This window comes from Cricetulus griseus (genome assembly GCF_003668045.3).
Source record: "Cricetulus griseus strain 17A/GY chromosome 1 unlocalized genomic scaffold, alternate assembly CriGri-PICRH-1.0 chr1_1, whole genome shotgun sequence".
Taxonomy (NCBI): domain Eukaryota; kingdom Metazoa; phylum Chordata; class Mammalia; order Rodentia; family Cricetidae; genus Cricetulus; species Cricetulus griseus.
Genome location: NW_023276807.1, coordinates 185,186,801 through 185,213,994, shown reverse-complemented (window position 1 = coordinate 185,213,994; position 27,194 = coordinate 185,186,801). Strand labels below are relative to the sequence as shown.

The following is a 27,194-nucleotide window of genomic DNA, read 5'->3' as shown; positions in this document are numbered from 1 at the left end:
TTCATCTGCCTGCATTCCTTTCCCCTGATTTTTCCTCTTATCCTTTATTTATTTATTTATTTATTTATTTACTTTTTATGGAAGCAAGTTCCTCTATAAGCCCTTCCTTTCTGTTTGTTTTTGTTTTGTTTTGTTTTTTTGTTTTTCGAGACAGGGTTTCTCTGTGTAGCTTTGGAGCCTGTCTTGGCACTCACTCTGTAGACCAGTCTGGCCTGGAACTCACAGAGATCCACCTGCCTCTGCCTCCTGAGTGCTGGGATTAAAGGCATGCACCACCACTGCCCGGCTAAACCCTTCCTTTCTTATGCAACTCCTGACACTGCTGCTGCTTTGGCCCCAGTCTGTCCTCCAACCACCATAGGAGAGGTCCAGAGACTGCTGACATCTGACTAGCATCTTGATAAACACTGAGCCACTGTGGATCCCGATTGCTGAGACCAGCTGTGTAGGCTGGGGATATTCCTGGCATTGGATCATTGCATTACTACTCCTGGTTCAAGGCATGCTTACTCCTTGCTGGTGTAAGGTACAATATGTTCTGGATTATTTTTTTTTTAAATAATGGAGGGTAATGGAGAACAGGAACATATGAGAACAGAGTTCAATGCCATCTGTATATGAAGATGCCATGATGGAGCCCACCACTTTATATGCTAACCTAAAGAATTAAATCAATAAATAAAATTAAAAAAAAAAACAGAAATTACCAAGAATGTGAAAAGACTGCCTACATAATAAAGGAAAGAAACTATTTTCAAATCAAGGTGCTGATATCCAAAATACAAAGGCTTCTTATAATTCAATGATACAAACTCTCCAAATAAAAAGTCTATAAATGCAAATAAGTACATACAAAGATAGGCAAGGTCATTGGTGATTAAAGAAATGTGATTAAGATCACAAAGACGTACCATTTCATATGCCCCAAGATGAATATAGTGAATCACTGGAAACTAACAGTGTTGGCTGACATGTAGAAAAACTAGAGTCCTCACATAGTATGGATAAGAATGTAAAAAGACAGTCGTTGCAGAAAATACTTTGATTTCTTACAAAGTAAAATATAAAATTACCATACGATTCCACAATTCCAACCCTAGGTTTATATACAAAAAAATTAATAAGTGATTCAGACAAATAGATATCCATATCTGTCTATAGCAGTGCTGGGTATAATGGACCTGAATTGGAAACACCTCCTTACGGTTTACCAAATAAACAAAATGTGGGGGAATCAAGTACTAATGCTGACCCATGCTATATGGCCCTCTAGATCCCACTAAAGTTTACACAAGATACAGGAGACAGGTCATATCGAACCTCTTCAAAATGCAATCAGCAAAACCCAAACTTTAGAGCCGCTCTCTGGGCTCCATACTCCAGCCCCAAACTCTTGCTGCTTTCCCTGCGGCCAGGCCCGTTCCAGTGATCCCAGCTCACTGTCCATTAACACTCCTTAAAGCCTGCCTACCAGCCCCAGACTGCACCCCCTACCCCAGCTCCATACTCTAGGCCACAACTGTTAGCATAAAGCTCGAGGGTTGTCTTGGGTGGGGGACCATCGCAGATTCCATGGTAGGCAAAGGTGACCAAGGCGGAGGGGCAAACATGCCAGGCAGACAGAGCTTAAGTGATAAGTTTTATTAGAAAGGGGAGGGAGGCGGGGTGTTGGTGGCGCATGCCTTTATTCCAAGCACTTTGGAGGCAGAGGCAGCTAGATTCCTGTGAGTTCCAGGCCAGCCTTGTCTACAGCCTGAGCACCAGGATAGGCTCCAAAGCTACACAGAGAAACCAAAAATACAAAAAACAAAACCAAAAAGACAGACAGAGAGAGAGACAGAGAGAGAGAGAGAGAGAGAGAAGAGAGAGAGAGAGAGAGAGAGAGAGAGAGAAGAAAAGAGAAAAGAGGTACAGAGGAGGGAAGAGAAGAGGGAGACAGGAAAAGTTCTGTCTGCCCCAGGGGAACAGCAGGAAGAGAGCAGAAAGAGGTGAGCAGAGAGGGTTAGGGTTAGAAAGCAAAGCAAGCTTAAGTGGGCGGGGTCTTTGTTTTAAAGGGGTCCTTTGCACCTGTGCGCAAACTAGTCCTCATGGAACCCTGGACTGACCAGAGTACTGCCTGAGTGCATTCTGCCAGGTGACAGGAGTAGGCCAGCTTTGAAAGGTTCAGGCATTAATGCTGACCTGCTCTACCTCTTTAAGAGACAGACCCTGCCCCCTGACAAGTTGGAGCACGCACAGGGAGCACAGGGAGTACAGGTGGCACCAAGCATTCACTGGTTGGTCACACCATGCACATCCGCGGTCTGCCCTTTAAAAGTTCCAACTTCCTCCCGTTTTGCTCTTCTCTTACTCTCTGTCTTTCCAGCTGTTGACCTCTGTCTCCTCTTTCTTACTCTCTGCCTTGTTCTGTTCTTCCATTTCTCTCCCTCTCACTTTCCCACCGTATAATAAACTATAGTTAATGTATCTCTTGTTCTCATGTCTCATCTTGCAGCTCTCCCTCTTTTCTAATTTAAGCAACAATCTAACAAGCATAATGCCTGAATCCTTATAACAACTCCTTCAGAAGATTTCTGCTTTACCTTTACCAGAGGCCATGCTGGTTATAGGGACCCCAGCTAACAACCTGAACACTACCCACTGCCTGCTAACACCCCCTAAAGCCTGCCCAACAACACCCACTCCCCTGGCCTCCATATCCTAGCTCACAACTTCAGCAGAAGACTTAAGAAGCCTTGCCATATTAGGAACCCCACAGATCAAGCAGGTACCCAAAACTCCAGAGGCAATGGTGGCATCCAAAACCCCAGGCCTCAAAACCCTCAGTGGAGACAAGGTACTGGACCTGAAGACTCACTGGCTACTCAGGCCAGAAGACAAGAAAAGAAACAAAAACTAAAGTGGGGAAACATCCAAAAAGCATCCATCTAACAAAGATAAACCTATGATAAGCCAAAACCCTGATGACTAGAGGCCAGAGTTAAGAACATAATCAACAACAGCCTGGGAATATTGCACCAGCAGAGCCCAGCTATCCTACTACAGCATGTCCTGGATACTCAAACACAACTGAAACACAAGAAAATAATCTTAAATTCAATCTTATGCAGATAATAGAGGCCCTTAAAGAGGAAATAAATAAACCTCTTAAAGAAATCCAGGAAAATACAAACGAATGGGGGAAATGAATAAAACTGTTTAAAACCTGAAAATTAAAATAGAAGCAATAAAGAAAACACAAATTGAGGAATTCTGGAGATGGAAACTCTAAGTAATCAAGCAGGAACTACAGATGCAAGCACCACCAACAGAATACAAGAAATGGAAGAGAGAATCTCAAGCAGAGAAGACATGATGGAAGTGAAGGGACCAGATCCCCATTTCGGCAGCCATGACAGTAACACGTGCTCTATGACCTTGTCTTAGTCACTAGAGGTTAAGTGCCTGCCTCGTGACAAGGAACCAATCAGAAGTTAGCTGGTGGCGCTATGCTTTACGACCCTGGGTGTACTTTACGGACAAGCACACAGCAATGACATAGAGAGCATAGCAACCACCCTGGGAGGGCCTATGGGCCATAACAACCAGTTGACCAATCAACACAGGGCAAGCCCTCCAAGGCTGAAGGCACACCAATAGTGAGCCTGTGCGTACCCCTAGACACACCCCTTACGCTGCCCTACAAGATGTCTTGGGAGGCCCTAGGAGTTGTCTTTTGCTAGCCATCCGCCATGGCGGGTGGATGAAAGACCCAAGCTAACATGGGGTTAGCTCGTTAAATTACAATAAAGCCTCGTGCAGTTTGCATCAAGCTCTCAAATCCACCTGGTGATTGGGGTGACCGAGGTCGTGGCCTGGGACCCCGGATACCTGAGTTTTCCGGGGGGTCTAAGAAGAAGAAATAGATTCATTGGTCAAAGAAAATGTTAAATATAAAAGGTTCCTAAAACAAAACATCCAGGCAATCTGGGACACTATGAAAAGACCAAACTTAAGAATAATAGGAATAAAAAAAAGGAGAAGAATCCAGCTCAAATGCCCAGAAAATATTTTCAACAAAATCACAGAAAAAAAAAATGCCCTAACCTAAAGAAAGAAATGCCTATTATGTACAAGAAGCTTACAGAACACCAAATAGATTGGATCACAATAGAAGTCCCCTGCCACATAATAATCAAAACACTAAATGTACAAAGTAAGAACATTAAAAGCTGTAAAGGGAAAAGGTCAAGCAACATATAAAGGCAGGCCTATCAGAATTTGTCGTAGCCTGGCATGTCTCAGCCCCAAACCACGGAAGCCACAAGGTTCAGCCTGAGTGGGGGAGTGTGGACTTGGAAATTCCTAGCAACCCAAAGGTGATAAAGACCAGACACAGGTATCTTGTCATCTTTAGAGAGCTCTCAGTTCCATGCTGCAAAACTGGAGTCACTCCTTTATTCAGCATCTTCCTGGCTGTAATCTAACCATTCTTCCCTGACTCTGAGACCATTTCTCTCCCATCTTTCTAGACCCTATCAGCAGATCTCTCTCAACCATCTCTCCTCCTATACTTCATCCCCATCTGTCCAAACTGTCACATAGATCTAGCCCTCCGCCTTGGTGTAGGCCTATTCAAATGCTTAGTTCTGTAGAGATGCAAAACTAGGGGACAGTCTCCACTGAGGCTATGCCATTCAACAGCAAATCAGCTAGCATCTGCAATACATTGCAGACCAGAGCTCCAGAGGTTTGGACCTCAAATTCCCAAATGGAATCAGTTCTTGGCTCCCAATAAGAATTACACCCAATTTCTCAAAAAGAGACTCCAAAAGCCAGACTGAACAGATGTCTTGCAGGCTCTAAGAAACCATGTATTTCAACTCAGACTAACATACCCAACAAAACTTTTAATCACCATAGACGGAGAAAACAAGATATTCCATGATAAAACCAAATTTAAACAATACCTACCCACAAATCCAGGCCTACAGAAGATAGTTTAAGGAAAACTCCAAATCCAAGCAGGTTAACTACACCCAAGAAAACACAGGAAATAAATAATTTCACACCATCAATACCAAAAGAGGGAAAGCATGTACGCGCACACGCAAAACGCGCGCGCACACACACACACACACACACACACACACACACACACACACACACTACCACCAACAACAACTTCAAAATAACAGGAATTAACAACCATTGGTCATTAATATCTCTCAACATCAGTAGAGATATTTGCCAATAAAAAGACACAGGCTAACCGAATGGATTTGAAAACAGGATACATCATTTTGCTACATCCAAGAAACATACCTTAACATCAAGGATAGGCATTACCTCTAGAGTAAAGGGTTGGAAAAAGATTTTCTAAGCAAATGGACCCAAGAAGCAAGCTGATGTAGCCATTCTAATATCTAACAAAATAGACTTCCAACCAAAATTAATCAAAAGAGATGGGGAAGGACACTTCATATTCATCAAAAGAAAAATCTACCCAGATGATGTCTCAATTCTGAATATCAATGCCCCAAACACAGGAGCACCCACATTTGTTTAAAAAATACTAAAGCTTAAATTACCCATAAAATTTCACACATTAATAGTGAGAGACTTTACGACCCCCACTCTCACCAATGGTCAAGTCATCCAGACAGAAACTAAACAGAAATAAAGGAACTAACAGACATTGTGACTCAAATGGACCTGACAGATATCTACAAAACATGTCACCAAAACACAAAAGAATATACCTTTTTCTCAGAACCTCATGGAACCTTTTCCAAAATTGACAATACACTTGATTCCAAAGCAAATTTCAACAGATACAAGAAAATTGAAATAACTCCCTGTATCTTGTTGGACCACCATAGTTTAAAGCTGGATTTCAACAACAGAAAACCTACAGAAGATAGGAAATCTAATTGAACACCCAAAAGTAAGTCCACACACCTATGGACACTTGATTTTTGATAAAGAAGCCAAAATAATACACTGGGAAAAAAGAAAGCATCTTCAACAAATGATAATGGTATAACTGAATGTCAGTATGGAGAAGAATGTCAATAGATCCATATCTATCATCCTGTACTAAACGCAAGTTCAAGTGAATCAAAGATTCACTTAATCTTAATCAACTTAAAACCAGATACACTGAATCTGATAGAAGAGAAAGTAGGGAACATCCTTGAATACATTGGCACATGAGACAAATTCCTGAAGAGGCAGTCAATTGAACAGACACTAAGATAACAATAAATGGGACTTCATGAAACTTAAAAGTGGAACACCATCAAAAGGACAAAATGGCAGCCTACAGAATGGGAAAGGATCTTCACCAACACTACATCTGACAAAGGGCTAATATTCAAAATATGAAAGAACTCAAGAATCTAAATAATCCAATTAAAAAATGGGGTACAGATCTAAACAGAATTCTAAACAGATGAATCTCAAATGGTGGAAAGACACTTAGGGAAATGTTCAACATCCTTAGTCATTAGGGAAATGCAAATCAAAATGACCCTGAGATTCCCTTCTTACACCTGTCAGAATGGCTAAGATTAAAAACAACAGCTCATGCTGATGAGGATGGAGCAAGAAGAACACTCCTGCATTGCTGGTGAGAGTGCAATCTTGTACAGCTACTTTGGAAATCTATATGGCCATTTCTCAGAAAAGTAGGAATCCATCTACCTCAAGACCCAGCTACACTATTCCTGGGCATATACCCAAAGGATGCTCCACCATGCCACAAGGACACTTGCACAACTATGTTCATTAAAGCTGTATTCTTAATAGCCAGAAACACAAACAACCTAGATGTCCCTCAATTTAGGAATAGATAAAGAAATTGTGGCACATTTACACAGTGGAGTATTACTCAGATGTTAAAAACAATGACATCATGAAATTTTCAGGCAAATGGATGGAACTAGAAAAGATCATCCTGAGTGAGGTAACCCAAACCTAGAAAGACAAACATGGTATGTACTCACTTATAGGTGGATATTAGCTGTAAAGTAAAGAATAACCATGCTATAATCCACAGGCCCAAAGAAGCTAAGTAACAAGGAGGGCTCAAGGGGGTGCATGAATCTCACTGTAAAGGACAAATAGAATAGATATAACCAGTGGGTGGGAGGAGGGTTCTGGATGGGGTGGTGTGGGGATGGGAACAGGAGGATCAGGTTGGGTGGAAGATGGAGGCAAAGAGTACTAGGAGAGACAACTGGAATTGGGGGTATCTCTGGGATGAGCTAGAAACCTAGAACAAAGGAAACTCCCAGGAATCTATGAGGGTGACCCTAGCTAAGACTCTTAGAAATGGAGGCTATGGAGCTTAAAAATCCTACTATCTCCTGTAACCAGGCAAGACTTCCAGTGGTGGTACTAAGATAACAACCCAGTCACAAACCCTTCGATCTACAATTTGCCCTGACTATAAGATGTACTGGGGTAAAGGTGGTGCAGAAATTGTGGGAGTTGCCAACAATGACTGGTCTAGCTTGAGACCCATACCATGAGAGGGAGCCCACAGCCCCCACTCATCCCCACCCCCCTACACACACAGCCTGGAGGGCCAGGACCCAGAGGCTGAATAGTTCAGAGACCTAGGATAGAACCAAATACAACTGGCAAAAGAAAAAAAAAAAGAGGTCAGTGAAATGATTCCTAATGATATTCTACTACACACATAGAATAGTGCCTAGCCTAGTTGTCATCAGAGAGGCTTAACCTAGCAACTGATGGAAACAGATGCAGAGGCCCACAGCCAAACATTAGGCAGAGCTCAGGAAATCCTGTGGGAGATGAGGAAGAAGGATTATAGGATCCAGAGGGGTCAAAGACACCTCAAGAAAACCCACAGAACTAACCTGGGCTGTAGGGGCTCACAGAGACTGAATCAACAACCAGGGATCCTGCAAGGGACTGACCTAGACCCTCTGTATATATGTTACAGTTGTGTAACTTGGTCTTCTTGTGGGACAGGAGCAGGGCTGTCTCTGACTCTGTTGCCCGTTTCCTCCTGTCAGGTTGCCTTGTCCGGCCTTAATAGGAAAGGAGGTGCCTAATCTTACTGCAACTTGATACGCCATGGCTGGTAGATATCCATGGGAGACTTGCCCTTCTATGAAGAAAAAGGAAGAGAAGTGGATCTGGGAAAGAGAGGAGGTGGCAGGGGGATGCTTGGAGGAGAGGAGGGATGGGAAACCTCAGGATATAACATGAATAAATAAAACCTAAACGTTGGGAAACTAGGTGGGGGCAATAAATGATTTATGTACTAGCTGACATTTAAGAGACATTTGTATTTTCCAAAAACAGGTTAAGACTTAACTGTAGGGCATAGGCGTGCATACTTGGGTAGTAAGCTATGAAGTAAAGCAGGGAAGTGATTACTGGAAATCAGATAGGGTCTAGTTGAATTGGAAGGGAGAGGAAAAGAGGTTGAGATGGGACTTGGAAGCTGCCTGGATAGCTAGGCTGGGCTGCTAGGTATTCCCTTATTGCTGGGAACAGTTAGTGTGTGAATGAATAGCTGAAAGGGGAGAAGACAAGCTGTCAGAGGTGATGAGGTGTCTGCAAGGTCCCTTGGCACCAATAGTGGGACACAGAGGGTACTTAGGGTCACCTTTCCAGTAGTGAAAGGCTAAAGCTGCCCATGATGCTTCTGGCAGCAGAGCCATCCCCACCCCTTCAATTGCTCTTCCTCCACCTGACAGAGAAAGGTTCTTGAGAAATGGCCACGAGAAGGAAGGGGAGCGGACCCCAGAGACAGAGAGAGGTGTTCCAAGGAAGAAAGACATGGGGTATGTTCTTGTTTCATTTTCATGCACTCATCAAGGTGCCGTGTATATCCCCTTTTCTCATGGCCCTTCCTCTCCCTTACTGACTGCCTCCTGCCCAACCCTGTACCACTCACTCACTCAGATGACAAGAAACCTCAAAGTCTTGCCATCTCAAAGCAACAGCTCATGCTCTCAGGATTCATGTAAAAGAAGCACAGTGGGAACCAGGGGGCATAGCCACTACTGGGCCTCCAGGGAGCACAGCCACCACTGGGCCTCCAGAGGGCAGAGGTTAATTTCTAGAAAAAGTGTTTGTGTGTACAGCCAGAGCTTCCTTGGGACAGTGGATGGTAAGAACAACACTACAGCCACATACACTCATCAAACATCCACTGGTGCAATAATGCTACAAGGTTTGCCAGCAAGCAAAAAGGATTCGCCTGTGTGGCTGTGTCATGCAGAGACAGAGTCAAGTCTGCCTCCAGTAAACACTATGGAAAACATACCATGTTCTCATCCAGCCTTGCTCTGCCACAGGACCAAAGCAGTACCTCCCCTCCCTGCTGCCTCTGCTTTAGTCTCCTCCCTGCCAGCTGCCTGGGACCCCATCTCACTGCTTAACTTCATGTCTCTGGTTGCTCTCATTCTGACACTAAGGAGCATTTTCTCCGAAAGCAAAGTCACACAGATAAAACCTGAGCAGGGCCCCATTTGAACTTCAAGATATGTGTACAGAAACATTTTTTGAAAATTTTGTTGTTGTACCGTCGTTTTGAGACAGGGTCTCAATATAAACCCCTGGCTGGCTGGTTACTCACTATATAAGCCAGGCTGGCCTTGAACTAACCAGAGTTCTACCTGCCTCTGCCTCCGGATGCTGGGATCAAAGGTGCTTGCCACCTTGCTGGACAAGAAATACTCTGAAAGGCAGGAAGATCCTGGAAGGAACTGTGTCAACAGGTAGGCGGCAATGAGCTTTAAATCACACCACAGACTGCTCTAACCAACACAATTTATCTGACTGCGAACGCCTTGTGGGTGGAATCTGCAAGCAGCCAAAACGCAGCTAAATGTCTGGCACACAGAAGGCACCTATAAATACATGCCAAGTGAGCACTTCATAAACAGGCTAATTGTTGATTCTCTGAGTGGATGTTTTGGAAACACAAATCATCTCCAGGCTCTGCCCTGCAGAGCTGTTTCTCCTCCAGTATTGCATGCATCCGATTTCCACTCTGCTCACAGCTGCAGGGAGAAGTATGGAGTCTGTGAGGCCAGCTGACCCGGCCGGAAAGCACAGCTCTTGCTCATTGTTCGGTAGTTTCCTTTATTTGCCTCTGGCTTTGCTGAAACCATGGGAAAGACTGAAGCGGAAGCACTTTGATTTAAAAATGGCAAAAGTTTTCGGTCTTGCTCAAGCAGGGCCCTGATCCCTTTTGGCATGCCCATAGGTCTTCAGCCAGTAGGTGATAGTCACATAGGAATGGAAAAAACAATATTTAAGCCACAAATAATAATATGATAATAACAATAATGATTAACAATAATAATAACAGAAGTAAAAAACATCACACCTCTGGTAACTAAATCTTCCTTTGCTTGAACCTCATAAACAGAAACCCAAATAATAGAACTCGAGTTCTTTCCCACTTGTGTGACTTGATGGCACACTTTAAGATCTTTTAAGATTGCTCTATTTGTGTTTGTTTGTGTCTGCCACATATGTGCAGGTGCGTGAAGAGGCCAGAAGAGAGCATAGGATCCCATGGATCTTGAATTACAGGCTGTGTGAACTGTCCTGCATAGGAGCCAGGAACTGAGGTCCAGTCCCCTGGAAGAGCAGCAAGTGTTCCTAACCACAAAGCCTGTCTCTAGACCATCTTGTTGTCAGTCTTGATAGGGTATTTCTTTCTGATCTGTACTACTGCATTGTTTTGAATAAAGTTCCATTGCTATTATATTCTGTAAATGTGTGCCTTTATTTCAATGCTTCGAATAAGAAACACCTGATCCAGACAGAACCCTAGCTACGTTAAAGAGCTCTAGGTATCCAGGCCCTTTGTTCATGTCAGACCCAGAGCCAAGGGGTCCACAGCCTCATCTTGCTGCAGCATCCCAGGTGACAAAACCACTCAAGGCTCAAGGGAGTCCTGAGGGTTGAGAAGGGAGGAAGGTTGCTCTGTGAGGAGCCGTGAACACATAGCAGTGGCAGCCTGTGGAAGGGACCTGTGAACAACACAGCAAAGAGGAGGTATGATGTCCAGAAATGTCTCCCAGTCCCTCAATAGAGAAGTAGTTGGAGCTGTTTGAGTTGTGGGAGTCATGGGGGCCCTTAACTAGGTCATCCACCCAAAGGCAGTGTAAGAAAACCTGGAGTTTAAAAAGATAACCAGAGCAGATCACCACGAAGGGAAACCATAGAGAAGGCAACACTTCTTCTGCCTGCCTCTGCTACCTTCCTTGATCCTATCACCTTGGGCAGACCCTGAGTGCAGGATTAGTAGTGACATCTCAGTTAGTTACACATGTGACACTGGTCCGTTGTGATTTGCCAAAATGAAAATGAGTTGTGAAAAAAAAACAAAAAAAATACCTTTGTTTAGCTATGACCCATATAATTTGTGACTGAGGCTTTGCTCATCACCCTCCATCCATCCTATGTAGCAATCCCTTAGAATTGTCCCACTCTAGGGTAAGGAAGCTGAGATAGTGAATCTACCTCTTCCTGATGAGCACAGGCTGTTCTTGAAGCTGTTGATTCGAAGGAATTTGGGAGCCTGTGGGTGGGTTGGACTTAATTCTGTGATCACAGGAAACCCTGGGACAGACAGATCTGGGGTTCAAAGTCAAAAGTTCTTGGTGCTTCTGGACCTGAACCAGAACACAGAAGCATGCTGGCGAGGGGGGAGGGGGGAGCGCAGGGGATGAGACCCCAGGAGTAAACTCTGATACTAGGGGGGATGAGGTCCCAAGAGCACCCCCTGATGCTGGGGGGCAGTGAGACCCCAGGAGTACACTCCAGCGCCCCACTTTGACATTTTGTGACTCTGTTCCCTTTAAAGCCATCCTCAGGAACGAGTGCTGGAAATCAGACCTAAGAGCCAGTACCCATCCCTGAGCAGTTCACAATGGAGTAAGGAAGAAACAGGAAAGTTCTAACTTATTCTTTTAAGAAAGAACATGTTCTACATTCAAACAGAAAGGTGTTTGTGAGGTTTTGGCTTAAGTGATGTTTGGACAGTTAGATATATTTAACCTGATTAAAACAATGTAAGTGTATGCATGTATCAAGACATCACTTGGGGTATGTACAGTTTTTATGTTTTCTTGTAGCACATAAAAATAAATTCAACTTTTAAAAGACAACAAAGATGCACCAGAAGCATGTCGAACCAGGAACTCAGGTACCATGGCAAGGGTTCTGTCTCAACCTGGGTTACACTTCTTGCTTGATGACAGATACATGTCATTATCCATGTTGTGGTAGGCCCAGGCCTGTTCATGCCTGATTCTGTCAGCACTGGAGAGGGCTCATTCCTCAGGTGGAATGGATCCTACCAGCGGGTGCTCAGGTGAGCTCCTCCTTCGGGCTTCTACCAAGCTTTTCAACAGCAATTCTGGAAGGCATGCAGTTATAGGATCCCTGGCTCTGGGCCCCACCAAGAAGCAAGGTATAGGGAGGCTCCACTCCCTCCTCTCTCCTCATGAGGCCACTCACTGCCCAGTTGTGAACTTTCCAGGCTTCCAGCCAGGCCTGGAGATGACAATCAGAAAAAGTCAAGCTAGAAGTGTGGATTCTAGGTAGCCCTGGAGTACAGAAGGTACAACTGAGACGTGACTATTGTTTTCATCCCCAGGTCCAGGGCCAGCTCAGTCTTGTTCTACATTCCATTGCTGGGGAACTTGATTAAGATCATACACATGGAGCCAGGCCTGGTGGCTCACACTTGTAGTTCCAGTACTCGGAAGTCAGGGAGAGACTCAGTTTGAAGTCAGATGGGCCATACCTATCTCAAAATACTACATGAACACACACACACACACACACACACACACACACACACACACACACACACACACACACACTGTTCTTCAACCACAAATCAGATCCTCCATTTGGATAATCCAAACTTACCAGACACCCAAGCTCCTGAATTCTGGGAGGGGAACACATTGAAGCTGCCTATCTTGGTGACTCGGACATACTCTTCCCTAAACCCCCTCCTCCCTCTAATAGCAAAGGCCAAACCTAAGAAACCAAGAGAAGGTCTGAACTAGACACTAACACCCTGGTGTCCTGAGACAGGTTGCTTGCCCTGCATCAGCCAGTCCCCTCCCTTACTGAAAATACATTGGCTTGGCTGGTGTGACTGTCCCCATAAGGTAACTGTAGGTGGGAAACTCATGTGGGGCTGCATGAGCTTAGAAATACTGTGTCCCAGAGAAGAATGTCACACTGATTCAGAACCAGAGACAAATCAAACACTTCAATAAAGAATACAAATGATGTATATATGAAATTTATTAAAACACGAAGAATTCCAGTCAATTAATATGCAAAAGAAGAATCCAGAGAAAATGAGAAATCAATATGCACTGTCAGATCAGAAGCCAAGAGACTCAAATTGTCATGAACAATTACATAATAATATTCATTCATTTACGACTTAACTTAGAGACAGGGATGTTGTTAGCATTTTACATGATGGATACCTTTGAGCCTTCAAGTCCAATTAACAAGGCAAGGACCATTGCTATCTTCAGGCATTGTGAATAAACACCTTTTTGAAAAGTAATCTGTTGATATATCATTTTATAAAAGTTACTCTACAGATAGTCTCACACGTATCCACAAAACTCTGTACACAGTGGTACTCTATTTAGCTTGTGTAATAGCTAAAGATGAAAAAGATGAGAAATAAACCTCTCACACTTTGCTAGTGGGGATACAAATTTGAGTGGCTGCTGTGAGAGGCGGCTTTGAACTGGGAGTTGCTAGAGCCTAGTTTTACCACTCAATCCAGCATCACGATCCTAAGAATTTGCTGGACTTTTGTTGCATCTGTTTGATGATGTTTATAGAAGCCTTATTGATAAAGCTCAAATATACAGCAAACAAGATGTCCTTCAGCAGGACAGACAGACTTTGGTACATCCATACAATAAAATAATAAATACTCAGCACTAAAAAGTGAACAAACTGGAAGCTTTCAGAGGGGGATTCAAGGACACTGAGACAGATTACCAGGGAGTAAAGAGTTAATGATAAAAGTTATTAATGCCATGGACAGACAGACAGAGAGGCAACAGCCATGGTGGAGGTTCCGAGGAGAGCTCAGGCCAGCACAAGAGACAGACAGCATGGCAGGGTCTCTAAAGTGAGGAATCAGAGCCCACACAGCAATCATGAGCATTTGCTTCTGAGAATGGGGAAGGTTTCACAGCACAAGTCTGATGCCCAAGCAAGAGGTGGGGAAGGGGGAGGAGAGTAGGCTATGTGGCCACTTTGGGGGAGACTCACTTCCCAGGTGAGAGAGTCTGACACTAGGAGGTCCTTTAGCTAAGTACTCAGAGACAATGTCTCAGTAGGGTACCAGTATCTGCCACAAGGTAGGGTACCAGGAGCTGCCACAAGGTAATGTGGCCTGGAAACATCATGGCATTCTTACACACAAGCCATGAAGGCTTACACAAGGCTTCCTACACAAGTCATGACGACATAGAGGAAGCTTGACTAGGTGAGAGAAGCCAGTCTGAAAAGGCTGCATGCCTCATGTGTGCCACTAGATGACATTCAAAACCACAGATGTCATAAAGAGACCACTGGTTAGCAGGTCAGAAGACGAGAGACAAACATTATATACCATTGTCCCCTCCTTCTAAAAGTTAAAGCAGTTGGCCTGTCAATCATCTGGCCTGTCAATCACCTGGCCAGACCACCCCCCACCAACTTCCCTCCCAACATTCGGTTTACCTGAAGACATTTAAGGTGAGAAGACTGAACTTTTACACCTTTAATGAGACGATGTCCTGGTCCATCCCAGAAGCCCCACCCTCACTGCAGATGCTTGCAGAATGTCACTGAAGAACCTACCTGCTTTCCTGAATTACTTCTCCTTTTCCTTCCTTCTACTTCCTTTTCTTTCAAACAGTGGCCAAAGACCAGGTATGAGTTCCCAGACACTCTGGGATGTCTCTCTTCCTCTGAAGCTGTCCCTCCCCCTTCCACCATGCAGTTGTTTATCCTCTGAGAGGCCACTTCCTGACCTCCTGCACAGAACCTGCTGGCCTAACTCAACCGGTGTGGGCTTCCAGCCCCTCTTCTCCATCTCCCTCCTTCTGGCAACTGCTCAGACTTATAGCTTGCCTGCCATCCTCCACCCTACCCCCTATCACAAATTCCAGTAAAACTGCCCTCGAATTTCCTCCAGAGACCATTTTTAAATTATTTTATGAACCAGACTAAGAAACTCACTTTTCAATCTTTTATTATGTGTGCTAACATCTTCTTGTGGCAGATTTGATGAGAGTATGATGCCTGGAGCTTCAGCATGTGACCATGAGGTCAGCCCTCACTAAGACCCTAAAGATGGCAGAGCAGACAGCTGGAAAGAACTTGACTCACTGATATCTGTGTTGAGCCTGGAACCAGAGACCTCCTGAATTTTTAAGTGAGAAGGAAGCGTTCTAACCATTCGGGAAACCTTCATTTCACAATTCAGCTACTCACAGTCAAGAGAGCCTGAGACAGCACCCCAGAGACGCCATGTGAACCTGGAGAGGGAGGAGTGCTCGCCCCACACTCAGGAAGAGAAGAAGGGCACCTGCTCACATCCCACTCTTTCATTTCCATGCACACCCGTCAGCCCCTCTTCCTTGGTGACATCCCCCTGTCCTCTCACCCACCTAATGTAAGAAACAGGCTCTCTCTCTAAACCTCTAGGCTCCCATCACACTTTGATCCACAGACAGCCTGGGGCTCCAGGTTGAGATGCTGTGCCCCCGACACACACACACACACACACACACACACACACACACACACACACACACACACACAGAGCTTTGGACTGTCTCTTTTAGTTGCTTCCAGTGGTGGCTCACTCTTATGTCCATCTTACTCCTATTCCCCTCCCTCTGGCAGCTTCTGCCAGACATCCAGAACAGGGAGAGTCCTGACTGTCCATACCCTTTCCTCAGGCTGGGGGGAAACCATCTTGGTTGAGATAACCAAGCACATTTGAGGCTCTGAGTAAGTTGAGAGATGCAAGTAAGCCAAAGACATCTACACAACCACGTGGGTTAGGTGGGACAGGTTCCATTCAGCCCCTCACACAGAGTCCAGAATCCGCATGGAGTGAAAGGTTTATGGAGAACAAGTGTCGTCTGCCCTGCCAACAGTGCCTTGCACTGCTGCTCAGCTCTGTCTTTCCTATCCTCAAACCATGGTCCAAATCAGACCAGCGCCCCCACAGGAAGGAAGTGACAAGGGGTTAAGTGTTGGACATGGACTTGGCAGTGAAGAGACTGCCTGCCCAAATGTCCATTCCACCAACCCTGGAACTTCACCCTTCACAGTAAAGCTGAACACTGTTGCTACTTCCCTACTCCCACTCCACACCCAGTAGGTGGCTCCATGCTGTGCCCCACCTTGCCACTAGGGGGCATCTGGTCATCCTGGGGACAGTGTGAAGCCACTGCAGCATGTGTTGGAAAGAGAGCTCTCAGCCCCAGTTCCAGAGCAGGAGAAAACTCAAGAGCCTGGCCCAGGAAACCAGGCAGTGGCTAGGAACCAATTGTACAAGCAGGCCAAAAAACTTGTAATTAAGACAAATAATGTTTTAATGTAATATCTTCAAATCCACACTAATGGAAAAGTAAATGGTAAAATATCTCCATTAAAGCATGGCTCTTCTTGCTGACTTGTGCTTCAGCAATGCTCCACATCATTCCCAGGCCAGTGACCTGTGACCACATTCCTAGCTCCTGCCATGCCCAGAGCAGTGTCCACCCCAAGAAGAACGAGCCATGCACAGTGAGTTTAGGAATGGAAATCTTTCCCCTCCTTCAGTACCCCCAACTCTAAGATAAGAAAACCAGAACCTCTTCCAAAAGAATGCATCCAGGAAGCTTACATACAAAATGTCACCCATGGCCATTGTCCTCTCAGACCTTTGCTTAAAAGTAAGCAAAGAAAAGAGGGAACAAGGGGGCAGACATCTACAGTGAGGACAGAAGGGTTATGAGGTGAGAAGACCATTCTCTTTTTGCCCCTGGGCTCCAGGATCCCAGTTTAGCTCTGCGCCCGACAGAGACTCCTTGCTTCCGCTCTACTCAGGCCTAGAAGGCAGATGTAGGCAGATGGTATCCAAGTCAGAAATCTTCTCACCTAGTCTCTAGACTCGAATTCCTAAATATGAGCCAAGTTCCATACAGGAAAGACACAGGGAAAGGACAGAGTTGCTATGCCTCATAAGGCTCAAACCACACCCAAACCTAATCACAAGCTGAGCAAGATTCTGAACATGTGAAAGAAGAAACCCAGCCTTGTGCCAGCAAGTGTGCCCACCAAACCCAGAATTCAGGGGATGCCCTTCCAGTGGGACTTGAGTGCTTGCATTCACCCAGCAGGACCACTGCAATGGCCCAAAGCAAAGGAAACACAGCAGAGTGACCCCAGTGAGACCTCCCTGTCTAAGATCTGCTCAGAAACCATCTTTGTAAACTCAATCCTTTAGTGTGTGTCCAAAAAGAAACAAAATAGGTGGAGGGTAGGTAAGGGTTTAGGCCCCCTCAAAATCAAAGACACTGAGACCCAGACCAAGCCATGGCCTCAGAGAAATGCTACAAACCTCAGGAAGAGAGTGAGATTTGGGGTGACAAAGCCAAGGTAAGACAGAGCCCTGACATAAACTGAAGGAGGCTCAAGAGACAAGGATATTGGGACAGTGGAGAAACAAAGTGTTCTAGGGACAAGAGGAATTGAGACGGAAAAGGGGAAGAGACACTGGAGAAAGAACATGTAGGGGGGAGGGTAGGAGGCCAGCTTGCTCTTGGCTGCATAGACACGATGCAAAAAAAGGCACCCTAAGTTTTTTTTCCATAAAGATGCTATGAAATGAAAAGTCCCAGGCCAAGACAGATTAGGTGAGTCTGTGGGTACCTTTAAAACTGAACACAATTCATAGCCTAAGCTTCAATCCCCCAATTCACATTCCCTCCTACTAAAGTGAGGCCACAGAAGAGCTCATGTTTCAGGACCCAGACCTGCCTCCTTGCTGCACTGTCTCTGGCCGGCCGGGAGGGGGAGGATGGCCCATGACTCAGCATGAATCCTGCAGAGTCACTGCTCAAGGATAGCAAAGGTGACTTGAGCCCAGCTTTTGTAGGAAGAGTCTGACACAGCCCATCTGCCCCAATCTGATCTGCTTGTGCCACATTGGTTTGGCGCTTTTTTAAAAAAAAAAAAAAAAAACAGTTTTACCGTTTTCCAGGTGCTCTTACATCTCTGTGACCACAACCCCAGCACAAATCCTGTGCTCTCCCAATCCTACAGGTCAACATGGTTCCCAGGTCCTTCTAGGGACTCCAAAAGAGGAGAGCAAACTGTAGGACTCAACAAGATTTCTAAAGAGCATATAACAAAGAGGCTCCTGGCTGACCCTCAATGTCACCTTCCAGGAAACTAGCATGTTAAACTCCATATGCTAGGAACAGCTTTAAGTGGATTGAGGCTAAGCAGGTGGCATGCCAAGACTGAGGGTGGAGCTGGCCCCTGTTCCTCAAAGGACAAGAAGACAGAATTTAAGTCTTAGCTTGCTGATCTCAAATAGTGTATCAAACAATAGCAGGTAAAGTGGGAGAACTAGGCAGCCCTGCAGAGTGAGTCCCCCTGTTAGGTCATACCAGCCTCCTTCTTTGTTGAAGGAAAGGGTCCTGGGACTGGATTTAGGTGATGCTGATTTTAACAGACTTGCCGATGATGTTTGTGTGGATTGTAGGGGAGGAGTGCTGGGGACCATAATGACAAGAGAGTAATCCACTGTGGCCCTACCCTGCCTGACAAGCTGGATGGGAACTTATAAAGGACTAGTCATAGCTTCAGATGACAAAACTGGGCCAGACCAAAATGATGAATGAGAAAGAATTCAACATGGATAGATGCCAAGCCTCACCTCTAATCAAGGTCACCTGGCAAGTCCAGCAGTGAGGCAGAATTGCTTCTAATAGTATCCAGAGGAACGGCCTGGGCAGTATGTGGACCACAGGCTGTCTGTACTGGGTGACGGGCAAATGCAGGCACAAATGCACCTGCCTGGGCGTACACAACACTCCCTTTGGGACAAAACTTATGGCTGTATGCAGAGGGCCACCTCAAGGCGCTTAAGGTTTCCAAACCAGCATACCCAAGAGCTAAAGCACCTGGGGTCTACTGTCCACCCTAGGAGACCCAAAGCTGTGCTATGGGTCTAAACTTGCCTCAAGTCACATCCTTGCTTGGCTTCTGTCCTTCCCTACCTATTCTCCTCACCTCAACAGACTAGTAGGGAGGGATGTCCTCCTCCCTATGGCTCTAGGAACTGACTTCAGAGGCTCCCAGCCAGAAGGCACGTGTCCTAAACAAGGTGCAAAACTGTGGGTGAAGAACCTCGGATGAAGAACCTGGGCTCTGAAGGAGGAATGTTAAAGGAATGGGATGTGGACTACCAGAGCAGCCAAGCCGGCAGCAAAGGACTACTAGGCCTATCTGTAGCCATGAAACACTGGGCAACACCAGCATGTGAGCTTAGCCCTAACTGGAGCCAGGTGCTCCAGTGGATTATACAACTGCATCCCCACAAGCCAAAAATGAAGTACTGCTACTTCCATTTTAGAGCTACAGAAGTTTCAGGTCTTCAGGACTAGTGTCTTGACCAAGATTCTATGAACATCAATGTGAATTCAGAGTTCAATCCTCAGCTCTAGACCCCTAGGCTATAGTGGCCCATCCCAATCCCAAATTATTAGAACCTACATGGGGTAGGCCCACTTCAGCCACTATCAAATAATAATCTAATATCCAGGGGACAGAGACCAGAACAGGTGACATCACAGTGGAAGAGGACACTTCTCTACTTCCTACCCTCCCCAATACTGTGACCACCAGCAGGTAAAGAGCCTAGATTTGAAGTGATCCCAAAGAGAGTGACAAGGCCTGGATTCCTTGTGTGTTACCCACAATAAGCCCCAGAAAGCCAGACTTTGGCTGTCCAAGCCCCAGGTGCCTCAAAAGGAGAACAAATAGAACGGGTGGCCCCTGAAGACAGAACGGGTGGCCCCTGAAGACAGAGGAAAAAAGGCTACCAGAACACAAGCCCCTGAATTCTGGGGTTTATGCCTCACAGGACAGAATTTACAAGAACAAAGGAAACAAGGCTAGCCATGCCCAATGCCCCAGTTCTGCCAATGCCTGGCAAAGCTCTGATCTCTCAACTTGTATTTGTTTTTAATTCAAAATTAGACAAACACAGACAGTGAGATCTACCACCTCCAAAAGGTGTCCCAAATGCCTAGCCAGAAATCAGGAGTCCAAGAGCAGAAGTCTATAAAGAAAGTCAGTGACCATACTCAAATGGGTCCAGTACCCAAATCAGGTCTTACCTAGGAGGGGGCCCAATAAGGGTAGGAATGGGTCTAGTTCAGAAATTAATCAACAGATGCCATAGGCGGACCTGAGAATAGGGGCTGTACAGCTGAGCTAGTGGGTGTCCCAGGATTTCCAACCAACACATAGGCTGGGCTGGGTTCTAGCACCATCATACAGGATGAAGCTAAGTGGGTGGCTGGCTGTTCTGTCTACACCACAGTGGGTCCACCCTGGCTTTCATCTGGGTACCAGGTTCAGCATGGGAATTGCAGGTTGGCACAATCTGCCCAACAATAAACCTGAGGTCTGCATGTGCGTTTCACTGTCACTAGGCAAACCCTGTGCTGTTTCCCTTCATGTGGACCTCCAGAGCCTGCCCACCCACCCTCGCTTGTCCCAGAAAGTGGCCTCGCTGTCCTCCTGCCCCACGTGAAAGGATCTCAGCCTCTGTGACTTCTTCTCACTAAACAGACTGTACACATGGGTATGGGACTCTTCCCCCACCTTCTGCAGATCCCATAATGCTTGCCACAGGCACTCAAGTCAGCCTCCCAGATGATGAACACCCAATGGTACCTGCCCAACAGTGGCTCAACATATTTTAGCAGAACAGCTATCCCCACTCCACCCACCTGCCCAGGCCCTCTGTGTCAACAGCTTTCTCAACTGTGGCCCTGTGTGAAGGTGACATTGCCCCATATCCCCAAAGCTATCTGCTCGCTCACTCTCAATCAGGCTCCAACGCTGGGGTGCTGGTACCTATGTATGAAGGAGACAAGGTGACCATATGCCATACCCCAGAGCATGATGTACTTGCCTTGCATTACACAAATATTCAAACATTCCCAGAACTTTAGGGGGCGTGCTTACTCCCTGGGAAAGGCATAGTACCAGTAAGACTGCCTATTATGAGGCTTCTCACCTAGAAAGGCAGCCTCTCTTGCCTTGTTTGACCCACAGACATACTATTCCTGCTCCAAACCATAAACCATGTCACAGAGTTTTCCTACTTCAGAGAGCATCAGGACTTAGCAGATGGGGCAGATAAGCCACTTTTCAGGCCCTGGGGTCCCAGAAGTGACTTCAGCTTTCCTTGTACAACTTATTCAAGCTTCAATCCTACAGGAACATGACTAAATCTGAGGGTCTGAGTCTACCTACCTCTAGAGCTATCTCACATGTATAACCTGAGGGGCTCTATCCCAGGAGCCTAGGAACTTCAACAGACTACCCCAATCCTCCTGGGTCTTGAGAAGCCCTTGGGTAATAAAATCAGGCAGCTAAGGCCCTGTGTCCTCTTTCCCCGCCCAAATCTACTGGCCCCTACTGCTCGGGGCCCATGTTCGGCCATTTCTAACATAAGCCATTTCTAACCCTTGACACTCAGAGCCTCTCAGCTCTAGCCATTTCCCACCTGGTGAGAACCCCAAGGCCAGGACCCCAGCCACCAGTTAGGAAGAAAGTCAATGGAGTGGGGTAAGATAGATACCCTTTCAAGCACTGAAACACATTTGGGGACAGGTGGCCACTTGTTCACCACTTCCTGAGGCAGGGAACCTCATACAGGGACCTGCAGGGGCAGGTTTGGGAAACTCCCTCAAAGTGGTATTCACAGCCCTTCTGTAACATTCTAGTCCCTGTACTCCATGGGCAGTGACTTTGTCTCGTTCCTCACAGACCTGGCAGAGAATGTACACTCAATTAGTCCTTCCTGACCCTACCCACACTGAGCTGGCCTGGGTGTATGTCTCAGGCCAGCACCAGGGCTCAGCTGGCCCTAGTTCTAATCCTTCCATACTATATCAAACTGTCTTCCTCAGAACTCATTGGCTAGATCTTTGCCAGGCTTCCTCTGTGACATTTGAAAAGAGGGGTAAAGAGGTGAAAACCTCAACAAGGTAGGTGATGAGCACAGTAGATGGCAGGCAGGAGGCTTCTAGCAATGTCAGTTCTCTAAGGACCAGGGCAATCCCTGCCACGTGGACCTCCTGTGTAATGTAAAAATTCATTAATTCCTAGCAATGCTATTAAAAACAAAACCACCAAGTCCTGGGGGAGTAACAGCAAAATTCTGCGGACAGACCAAACAAAAGGTTAAGTACTTTTACCGGAAAGAAACCAGGATTTTGCTGATGTGCAATGCAAAAATCCCTGCCCCAAAGTCCAGAGCCCAGAATGAAGAAGTGGCTCTTAGGAATCAAGCCCTTAAAAGACAGCCCAGCTGCATAGAACTGCAAGCCCAAGGCTGATGTTCAAGTGAGAGGGTGGGTTCTGGTGACAGAGTCTCCACTGTGACTGTCACTGGCCTAGAACCAAGTCTAGAATCAAGGTCAGATTCAGGGGTCACAATTGCTCATTCTGGAGCCGCTCCAGAGCAGCCACAGCAGCTGGGGCGCCTCAGCGACTGCATGACAGCCCGCAGAGGGCCCCGGCGGCCCTCTGTAGATAGGCTGTCCTCACTGGCTGGTGCCTGTTGCAGCTGCTCAAACTGCATCTCCAAGTGCTTCTGGATGGCAATGCCGAGCACCTCGGGGTCCACTGAGGCTCCATATACCTCCCATGTCATGCCCTCAGCATCCCATCGCACTTCTCTCACGGGTGATGATGCCTTTTCCAGGCCGGCCCCCAGCATTACCTCTGGGAAAATGTTCTGAGTCTCAGGTTCTTCCAGGGATGGGCTGGTAGCCACAGCCTTGCAGGCTGCCACTGGAGCTACCTGAACCCCAGCATCCTGAGCTGATGCCACACCCAAGGCCAAGTCAGTGGCTGAGGTCATGGTCCACACATCTTTGGTCCTGGAGCCAGACTCTGTGGCCAGCCCTGTAGGCCCCCAAGGGTGGACACAGCAGTGAGGGTGCCCAGAAATCCCCCCAGGCAATTTACAGTGAAATTTCATGCCACACTGAGCCTGCAACCCAGACTCACTCACTGATGCCACCAATTTGGGAAAGGCCAGGATGCCTGTTGCAGGCAGAGCATGGTAGCAGCCACCAGATGCAGTCTCCCTCACAGTGCAGAGCAGAGCTGCTGGGGGCAGAACCTGGCAGGAAGTGGTAGGTGGCTGTCCAGTAGCTTTGGGTCCACCCTGGGGACTGCTGATGAGACCAGCTGTACCTTCCAGTTCTACAGTTGGCACCAACACCTGACTCTCCCCCAGAATGCAGGCTGATGTAGAAGTCCCATCCTCTGGAGCCAGGTCACTTTGCAGGACTCCAGGGGTCTGGCCATCTTGCCCAGCAACACTTCCAAGCTGCAGCTGAGCCGTCTGGACAGGTGAGCTGCCAAGGGCAGAACAGCTAAGGCTGGCCTTTTGAGCACTGCCATGCCCCCGGGTTTGGGTACTATGAACCAAGTCTGAGTGGCTCCTCTGCACAGCTGCTACACTGGGGGCCCGTAGGCGACACAGGTCACCGATGCCCATGGTAGACACATTGCCAACAGTGCTGCTTCTCCAGTGGCCTCCAGCACCAGGCTGTGGCCAAGGACTCGAGGTCTGTGCTTGGTCCATGCTCTCAGTCTGGCACCCCTCTTCCTCCAGAGTCCGGGGACTAGGGCTGGCCTCACCCGGCTGTGCCTGCCATACAGTGCTGCTGGCACTCTTACGCAGCTCTGGTCTCTGCTCCCGGCCTTCACACAGCAAGCTAGAAGAACTCTGGGACAGGGGCTGTGGACGAGGACTTTGGGATTCCCGGGCACCTGGTTCGGGGTGGCTAGAACTCATGGTTGCCTACAAGAGAGAAAAAAAAAAAAAAAAGGAAGTGAGTGAAGCCAAGCTGGGTATTGTCACCTCAGCTGCATTCTTCTCTGAGCTTACACTTTGCTAGACACACTGAGGAAGCAGCTTCAGTCCCAGCTGACTGACTGACTGATGAGAGCCATAAGGATATAAGTGACAAGACACATACCAGACACTTCAAATCAAGGCTTGCATAGATGATGCTGCAAATACCTGATAATCACTATTCCTGAGATGGGCCCCGGAGACCACCACCATGCCAGTTTTTTTTTTCCATACATACGTAATAGGTGGAGGCGGGGAGGCAGGTGTGGGAGAACCCAGGAGGAAGGTCCAGCGAGTTGGGGTCCTAAGAGTGGACCTGTGGCATCATAAGGAGGCTTTGGGAAAACTGCTCTCAGCCAATCAACACAGAAAGATGGCAGATTTAACAGCCAGCACAGCTGAGTACTCCTGGGACTGGCAGCAATCACTTGCATGGGGACTGGGGCATCCTGGGCACAGAGTGGGGCCTCAGAGAAGGTTTGCGAGATAAGAAAGCAATGAATACTGGATTCGATGAGAATTTCTCTAGTTCTCCTCACGCCCTTCTCTCATCCTCTCCAGCCTGACCTACTGAACTGTGACACATCTCAGACTGTCTTGTCAGAAGTGAAGGCAAACAGGTTCCTGACTCTCCCCCTCCCCCTGGGAAAGGGAGACATTGCAATCAGCCCTTAATACTGGTCCTCACTCCATTTGTTCATTCATCTGCAGCCATTTCCTGAGCCCCTGCTGAATGCTGCACTCGCTGTTCTGAGCTGGGAACGTGGGGATCATTTAGCTCTGGCTATTCCTGGGGATGACCATCCAGCAGTAAGAAAAAAATGACCAATGGCAAAAATCAGACACCCTCTGCAAAATGTCAACTCTCTTCCCAGTGTGTCTACTCCAGCACGAGATCCACCACCGCCACCCCCAGAGCTACCTATACTCCACACAACCCCTTTCCACTTCACCATCTCCTCCTGAGAACCTTTCCCAGCTGGTCCAGCTGGGCGGCCTCCATCCCTGGCTTTAGCATCAAGGAGCCTGGACAGAACACTCTGGCTGACCCTCAGCTCCCCTCCCCCGAGCCCAAAGTTAGCAGAGTCAGGACTATGGTCTGTTATATTTACTGTCAGAGAAGTGCCTTGCCCTGACAAGCTGCTGGCATTCAGAGGACAGATGCTGCATGGCAGGCAGACAGAGAGAATGAACATAAAAACAAGGCCATAGAGGAGTGGGCTAAGTGCCCAAAGCTGTCTGAGGAAAGGCCCTGCCAAGGCAAGGAACTCACAGGGATGGTAGGGAAAACTTTCTGGACAATCAACACAGAAAACATGGCTGGAGAGAGAGGGAGAAGGGTAGGTTGGGACATGGGCAGGGCCAGAGGGTCAGAATAACTAGGCCAGCCCAGCCCTCATCAAATGGGCCTCCCTGTCAGGAGGGATGGGCTAAAGAGGCAAGGCAGACACAGAAGGCGACAGTTTTGGTTTAGGCAATCCCAATCCTCCCCACCACCTTAGGCTGATAAAGACTGACAGGAAACCAACCATCCTGCCAGGTGAGCAAGGCCACCCAAAATGGAATGTGGCCATGCTCCTGGACTCAGCTTCTGCTGCAGGAACTCTCTCCCTGTCTCGAGTTCAGGACAATACAGGGAGTCTTGAAGCCTAAGCACAGAGTCTAGTCCAATACAACGCCCGCTGTGATGAAAAGGCTAAACCCTGTCCAGTGTAGTGGGCACTAACCACATATGGCACCTGAGCACCTGTCAGGCAAACACTGTGACCAAGACTCTGAACTTTTGATAAATAATTTAAATAACTGGCTACAGGTGGCTAGCAGTCACTGTATTGGGCAAAGCCATACTGAACACAGCCAATTTGGTAAGGAGTGTCCCATCCCAGCTGTTCCTCATGTCCAAAGCCAGACTGGATGGGTGGCAAAGAAAGGACTCTAGCCCAGAACTGCCCTCAGGCAGGCTAACATCCGGTAAACAGGGGAAAGCACTAAAGCTAATGGCAGCTACAATGATGGCAATCACAGCTTTGAATGCTGCAGGCTTGGCCCATAGACTTTGCAAACACTGTCTCACTCCACTGTCACAGCAACCTCATGATGCAATTCATCACCCCCATTCTACAAATGAGGTCACAGCTCAGAAGCTTAGTGACCTGACCAAGGGCACAGAGCTAGCCAATGGCTCAGTGAGGAATCAAGCCCATGTGTATATGAGGTCCTCTAAGCAGTGTGCAGCTCTCTGACCTGACCACTGTACACACCTGGAGTTCCAGTGCCTATCCCTGCCACTGTACTCCCGATGGTGTTCCTGGCATGCCAGTGGAACAAATGAGTGGGAGCAAAGCTTGGCCATCACCCACCCACTTTCCCTGATTCTTAGGCTGCACAGGATAAGGAAGGTAGAAAGACACCTGCAGACTGAAAGTCCTATGGGCACCAAGTGACACCTATGGGTGGTGAGACAACCAACCAACCAACCATGGGGTCTAAGAGCCCCAAAGAAACCCCATCAGAAGAGTCTACACAACCCTGGGTAAGATCCACTACTTTTGATCCTCCTAGGGGATAGAGTAGTAAAGAATGGGCCAGTCCCTTGGTCCCTGGAGGAAATAGGTGAAACAAGACTGAGGGAATCCCAACCCCCACCAAGACCTATTGAGAAGACATGAGCAATGAGATTGTTGCACCTGCCTCCCCAGACACAGCTCCTCCCCCAGAGAGACCAGTGACCACAGAGCCCCCAGTGAGAAGCTATGTATCTATCAGTTACCTCATTTGTTCTAACACTCTACAAGTGGCAGGTGACAACACTCAACCTTGGAGCAATTAAAAAATGTCAAAGACTGAACTGGAATCCAGTTGCAGAGAAGGAGGACTGATGAGCAAAGGGGTCCGTCCACACCAGGCTGGTGAAACCCACAGAAACAGCTGACCTGCACAAGGGAGAGCTCTTGGTCCCCAGACTGATAGCTGGGAAACCAGCATGGGACTGATCCAGACCCCCTGA

At 47.1% G+C, this 27,194-nt stretch overlaps 1 protein-coding gene across 1 annotated transcript; it reads right to left on the bottom strand.

Moving 5' to 3' along the window:
* Positions 1-22,759: 22,759 nt before the first annotated feature.
* Gprin2 (G protein regulated inducer of neurite outgrowth 2) lies at positions 22,760-24,127 on the bottom strand. Its single transcript, XM_027389335.2, has one exon. The coding sequence runs from the start codon at positions 24,125-24,127 to the stop codon at positions 22,760-22,762; it is 1,368 nt and encodes a 455-aa protein (XP_027245136.1).
* Between the last annotated feature and the right edge of the window lie 3,067 nt (positions 24,128-27,194).

Coding starts and splice junctions, on each gene's coding strand:
- Gprin2 (XM_027389335.2), bottom strand. CDS start 24,127: ATGAGTTCTAGCCACCCCGAACCAGGTGCCCGGGAATCCCAAAGTCCT.